The 6,891-nt window shown below is 41.9% G+C and overlaps 1 protein-coding gene across 1 annotated transcript in view; it reads right to left on the bottom strand.

Moving 5' to 3' along the window:
• Positions 1–345: 345 nt before the first annotated feature.
• The window catches only part of NKAIN3 (sodium/potassium transporting ATPase interacting 3), a 271,282-nt gene continuing 264,736 nt past the window's right edge, over positions 346–6,891 (bottom strand). Inside the window, exon 7 of the mRNA XM_063130783.1 lies at positions 346–601. Coding sequence (XP_062986853.1) covers positions 578–601 — 24 coding nt within the window. The 3' untranslated portion in view covers positions 346–577. The remainder of the gene's footprint in view (positions 602–6,891) is intronic.

The raw sequence follows: 6,891 nt of genomic DNA, 5'->3' as shown, positions 1-6,891 counted from the left end.
TCTGCAGGGGCCTGGCAGAACAGCCCCACAGGTAAGTTAAGCCATGTTGGGCTGCTGTGACTTGCGAACCAGGTCACTGTCTTCTAGTTTTATCACCCCTCCTCCCCTCAACCTGATGCTTTTTGGGAAGTGTGTGTGTGTGCGCGCACGCATACACACATCAAATTATCACTAGCACATGCAGGTACAATATGATTGTATTAGTCCAAAAATACTGGTTAAATTTCTGGAAAAAGAAGACTTTTTTTCACACATTCAATCATTTCATGCCTTAAATACTAGATATTTGATTTTCTTAAAAAAACCTATAAAAAGAAGAAAAGGTTACAATTTACAAGTGTCCATAAAATGAATAATTAAAAGAAAATTCAGTATCATCTAACAAGGATCCACCTAACAACAATAAGAAGAAATTTGAGGCTGTGACTGAATTCTTCAATCACATGTTGGCAGAGTAATCCACAGTCCAGGTTCAATGCATGATGTGTCTCTTCTATGACACGGGTGTCGCAGAACTGGTGCCTTCTTCGAAAAATTGGATTCCTCAGCAAAATACTGTTAAAACAGGAATGCTTCATCAGTGTTCATCACTTATTTCGACCTGAAATGAGAATAAATGTTTTACTGAGGGGAGGATGGAAAAGAAACTATTATATTTATTTATTTATTTATTTATTTATTTATTTATTTATTTATTTATTTATTTATTGCATTTATATCCCACCTTTTTTCCTCCAAGGAACTCAAGGCAACGTACATAATCCTCCTCCTCTCAGGCTAGATCTACCTTACTGCTTTCTAGTGGTATTGAAGTGCACTGATAACTATTGGGGAGCAATCCAAATTCCATACACTGCTTTCGTAGACCTTAGCTAGACTTACCTTATAGTCCACGATGGAGGAGGGAAGATCTCGCGTTGTGATTAATGTGAGATTCCTCCTCCGTTTACATGTGAGCCGCGACGACCTCAGGAAGAGAGGCATCACGCCCACCATTTTTTTATTTTTAAAGAGGATTGAGCGCACAAATGCTCATGCACTAAAGGTAAGTTTTATTTATTTATTTATTTATTACATTTCTATACCGCCCAATAGCCGGAGCTATTTTTAACTACTTTCCCTGCTCCCCCACCCTAACCATGGACACAGCGCTCCTGAATAGCACTACGCCCCATGCGCAGCTCCCAGCTCCGCGGCAAAGGGCCACACGTTCTGCGATCTTGGGCTCAGCCCAGGACTGCAGAAAAAGTGGCCCCAAAAGGGAGAGCTCTATCCCGGGGCAAGGGAGGGATGATCCCTCCCTGATCCCAGGATTCCCTGTGCATCATGTGGATGCACAGGGACGATCCCAGGGTTCACCCCGTGATAAAGCCTGGTCTAGCTAAGGCCTCTGTGTAATAAGATATTCCACATTTTTAATGATTTAACACAAGGTGTAGATCTGGCCTCCATTTTATCCACACAACAACAACCCTGTGAGGTAGGTTGGGCTGAGAGTCTGTAATTGGCCTGGAGTCACCCAGTGAGCTGCTATGGCTGAGTGGGGATTAGAACCCGGATCTCCCAACTCTTAGTCCAACACTCTAGCCACTACACTACACTGGCTCTCCTTTTCTACTTTCTATGTTGTTTGTGGGTTAGCAAACACTGCAAAATATTTTATTCAGACAAATGCTTGGTTATCTTTGATGTTCTTTTACCATTGGTGATTTTCTAGATTCTGTTTGTATTTTTATTTCAAATGTATTGAGTGGGTTTTGTTGAAATTAATGTTGTTGCTGTATTTAAATATTTTTTGTGGTTTACTCAATTTTTGAATGTTGTCCACTGCTTTTTATGGACCAAGTGAGATATGAATCTAATAAATAAAATAACTAAATCTGCCTATTGGAGTGTGTGTGTGTGTGTGTGTGCGTGTGCGTGTTGTGTAACAGAGAAAAAGAGTGAGAGAGAATGAGACAGAGAGATAGAATGCTTTTTATGCCATTTTGAAAGGATTTTTCTGATGATAGGGTATAAACACACAATCATATATATTTATTTCCTTAAGATTAAAGAGATGTATTAAAACATTCAGGAAAAAGAGCTCAGTATGTATGCCCCCTTCTTCCTCATAGTTTAGAACTTCAAATCGCTGCTTTTAGTGCCTTTTCAAATTTGAGCTTTAATCATTTTGCTGAGCTGAAAACAATGTTAGTCAAAGGTAGAGCTCTCACCCAATTATAGAAATCTTAATTAATTGTACATGTTTTAGTGTATGGATTGATTAATTCATTGATTGAATGAAGAAGTCTCTGGTTTGTCATAATTCACTAGGTGTTCTTAGATAAGCCTCTCTCTCTCTCAGCCCCCTATCTGCAAAATGGGGATAATAATTACTTCCCTTACAGGGTTATTGTAAGGGTTACAACTAGATAATGCATATTAAGTGTTTTGAATATTTGAATTAAAAATGTAGTATTATTATATTGGAAAAACAAGAGTTCTAAAGTACACACACACACTGCCTCCATTTTTAGATCGCAAAAGAGGTACCCCCCCCCCCCACGCACACATTTTTCTTCCACAGATGTCATGCCTATTTAAAGGGCCTGCTGCCCATCTTTTTAGTTGGTCAAAATGTTTCTAATCAATCAATAGGCTTGCAGCCCTAGGATTTCTCAGTGGTACCATTGTTTTAAACTCTTCCTGTGGAGCTGTAATTTTAAAATATTCTGCATAATAACGTTCTACTCATTGAGTCAATAAAATGAATACAATCATTAATTCAATAAAAAAAATAGATTCCAGTCTTAAATTTACTGTCCTGTTTAATCTGTTTTATTGTATGTTGTACATTGCTGTATTGGGCTGTATCCAATGGCGTTCAGCACTACTGAAGCTCCACTAGTGTAAGTAAACGCTTGCGCAACGTAATTAGCACAACGTGGGAAAGGTGGCCATTTACTGAGCTAGCACAACCGGAAAAAGCAGTGGGGCCAAATTTCGGCAGCAGATCCCCACTTTTCCCTATTGTACTAGTTACTTTGCACAAGTATTGGTTCATGGTAAGTCCATCATAGGAGCTAGTGCTGGGACTCCATTAGACTACCCATTATATTAATGTATCTTATTTATATTTATTTATTTATATCCCACCTTTTTTCCTCCAAGGAACCCAAAGCGGCGTACATAATCCTCCTCCTCTCCATGTTATCCTCACAACAACAACCCTGTGAGGTAGGTTGGGCTGAGAGTCTGTGACTGGCCCAAAGTCACCCAGTGGGTTTGCATGGCCGAGTGGGGATTAGAACCCGGATCTTCTGACTCCCAGTCCAACACCTTAGCCACTACACCACACTGGCTCTTATGCATCTTATGCATTTAACCTTTACTTTGTGAACTGCCGAGAGTGCTTCGGTTATTGGTTTGTACAAAAAGACAGTAAATAAATAATAAATATAAATTATCCTACAGTCAATCATACTGATTTCAACGGTTGTTTTCTAAGGAAAGAATGCTCTTTCACACAGGAGGAAAGCACTGCAGGTGTAAAAAGTGGTGGTATTAAGAAAATAAACATTGAAAAGAGATTAAACATAGTTCAATACAGGAAAACAGAGGCCTCTGGCCCATCTGATTCAAAACCCTCAAGCAGCTTCCATTCAAATCCCTTCCAAACAACTCAACCTTGACTTCTACTGTGTAATCTGACGTGCATGTACCTGACACCTAACGGCAGGCTGAAAGACGAAGTTAGGGTCAGTGCACAAAGAACAACTACCCTGAGGAGGTCACGTTGAACTGCTGTCCATGGTGGGTTTTTTGAGGTTGCAAATGATCTCCCCGATGAGGCTCGCCTGGTGCCAACATCGTTATCTTTTGGTGCCAGGTCAAGACTTTTCTCTTGTCCCAGGCATTTTAACATTTTTTAACAGCATTTTAACAGCATTTAACAATGTTAAGTTTGTTTTTAATGGACCCCAGAATAACTGCCGTAAACCGTCCAGAGAGCTTCAGCTGTGGGGTGGTATATAAATGTAATAAATAAATAAATAAATAAATAAATAAGTTCAGTATGGACATCATATGCATTTCTGGGCCCATGGGGGTGAGGCATGGTACCCACTTCTCTGAAATCCTGTGTGGTGCCATACAAGTCTGTAAGTCTATGGTCCCGTTAAAACTTTTGGAAGGTGTTTGCCTGTGGAAGTGTGTGGGACTGTCAGAAGGCTCATGGCTTGACAGGGATCTCATACAGAAACCACATGGGGCTTCTTAGAGACAGTTGTTGTGATAGGTCTTGCTGCAGCAGCTCAAAAGCAATGGCATTTGCTGAAGCCCATTCTCTGCAGGGACCCGCTACTCATCCCAAAAGCTCCCTGGCCCTGCTGCTCCACCTTGATGTTGCTGCCTGCTGACCTGTCCTTTTTGAGTGACAAGAAGGACCAGCGGTCTCAGCTTGACGGATTCCCTCCATCTGAGCAGATTGGGCCCAGAAGGATAGGGCAAGTGAATGGACAGCAGTGATCAGAGGTGCATTCAGGATGGGACTTTGGGCCCATTGAGCAGAATGAGCAGGAGGACTCCCAAATGCAGCAGGCATTTGAAGTAAGTGAAATAATACACATGGTCAACTAAAGGGTGTGTATGTGTAAGATCATGGAGTCCAAAGTTTAAAGTTACCCAACAGCACCACTGGCAGTGATAGCAACTGTAGGCAACAGAGAGAGGCCGACTGAATGCATCTTGGTGAAGGCAACACCCTCACCCCCACGCAAGCCTGGAGCCAGCACAGGCTATTTATTTGTCTAATTAAATTCAGAGAAAGAACTGGCCACAGGAATCCCCCCACCACACACACACACAAGAGAGAGAGAGAGAGAAAGAAATAATTTTGGCAAAGTTGCCTGACGCATGCACAATTTTATTCTGAAGCTAGAACGCTGCCAGTATTTCAATGTTTTCACAGGGATTCTAAGTTGCAGAGAGAATCTAATGGATCCTATGTGCAATGCCTATTCCTTTGGTTACAGAATGTGTCCTGGCAAAGTCAGGCTACACTTTTCACCATAGCAGGGAAGGCCTGTGCACCTGCCTGTTGGGTTTGAAGTTCAGGTGCTAACAGTGGATGGGAATAAGTTCATACATTCTTTCTCTTTAAACTGGAATTGGACAAGGCAGCCCTTCTAATAGGGGACACCTTCAAATGGAGGACATTCCTCCGTCAGTCTTTTAAATAGAGGGCTGTCCTTGGTAAAAGAGGACACATGGCCACCCTGCCTGTGGATTTGGGGGGCATTTCTCTCTGCCCAGAGTTCCCCCTGCAAAGTAAATCACTCTTCCACTTAATCATGCCATCATGATTGCGGGGTGCTGGGTGGGGACAAACCATAGCATCACTGCCATCATGCCCTGTGTGTGAGGTTTCCAGAGATATGTGGTGGTGACTGTTGCAGGCAGCATGGTAGACATGATGGAGCCTCGTCTCTTAAGGCAAGCCTGTGCTAACACAGCCTTCAGCAACAGTTGATTCATAAACAATTAGCTGTGTACGGCTGCAACTTGGTATGCCCCCTGCCTAAGGGACACAAATGAGTATATGATATTCTATGGGGGCCGCGGTAAAGGCTTTAAGTTTTAACCTTATGCTTAAGCTTGTACATTACGTAACTTTTATTCATTTTTAACTGAATACTTTATTTGTTCTAAATGGATTGCTATCTGCCCCAAGACTTAGGGGACAGGGAGTGCTAGAAAACCTAAATGAGTAACTCAGTAGCAAGAGTGCTGAAAAATCAAAAGGCCCATCAGTGCTTTCGGGCCTTAATGAAAGTTAGCAAATACATTTCTCTTTCACCTCCAGCTTTCAGCTTAAAGAGAGCTGAGTTTTTCACAATTTGGATAGTGAAAGCCCCATTAGTTCTGAACATAGCAGCTTTCCTGGCCCATTTGCAACAGATACTGATACCAATTATCTTATTGTGAAGCCAAGTGGGCAGGCTGCCACACAGCAGAAAGATAAGCATCTAGAAACTGGTGGATAGCACAGTTCACTGACTACCCAAATTGTTTTCTGCAGCTTGGCTTTTAATGGAAATTCACCTTGATCATTGAAATTCTTCATTCTTTAGAGCCTATTTGCACTCTGTGACTGCACAGGCACACAAGGTCAGAAAATCTTTTTTTGTATTCTGTTTCTCCCCCAGCCCCTTCTCTCACTCTCTCCCCCACACCCCCAGGGATAACCAGCAGCAATAGGAACATAGCAGGCAGCCTCAAACCAGGTCAGATAATTTGTCCATTTAGCCCAGTCCTGTCTACTCTGACGAGCTTTGGTTCTCCAGGGGCACAGGCAGGGGTCTTTTGTATCATCTGTGTTTGATCCTTTCAAAACCGGAGGTGCTAGTAATAGGACCTGTGATCTTTTACCTGCAAGCAGCTGCTCCACCACAGAGCTAAGGTCGCTCTTCTAACATCTCACCAGCTAATCTGCATATGATCCTGATCAGTAACCATGTGTACACACAATGGGGAAAGATGTGCTGAAAGATCTATACAGCCTATATTTCTGTTTTTAATTCTATGTTACAGTGAAGTTGAACCCTCTTCTAAAACTCTCTCTAAAGAGCTAGATCAATTGTTTGGTCACCTTTAAAACTGACTGCACCACAATTTTCAATATATTGTTGATAGCTACAGGTGAACCTGTGCTTATGTGTGTGTGTGTTTAAAAAAAGATTCAGTACGATATTATTGCTCCAAAACACAACTGTAACAAAAGCTGTGCAAAGCAAAAATAATTCTGGAATGTGCCTGGAATGTGTGTTTTGGCTTTTCCTTTCGAGGCTTATGACATGATCTGTCCATTTCTTCTGCAAAGCCGTAATACGTTACCCACAGGGAACAGCA

The sequence above is a fragment of the Elgaria multicarinata genome, chromosome 7 (assembly GCF_023053635.1).
Source record: "Elgaria multicarinata webbii isolate HBS135686 ecotype San Diego chromosome 7, rElgMul1.1.pri, whole genome shotgun sequence".
Classification (NCBI taxonomy): Eukaryota; Metazoa; Chordata; class Lepidosauria; order Squamata; family Anguidae; genus Elgaria; species Elgaria multicarinata.
The sequence above is the reverse complement of the archived record's forward strand: the minus strand, read 5'-3'. Positions and strand labels throughout refer to the sequence as shown.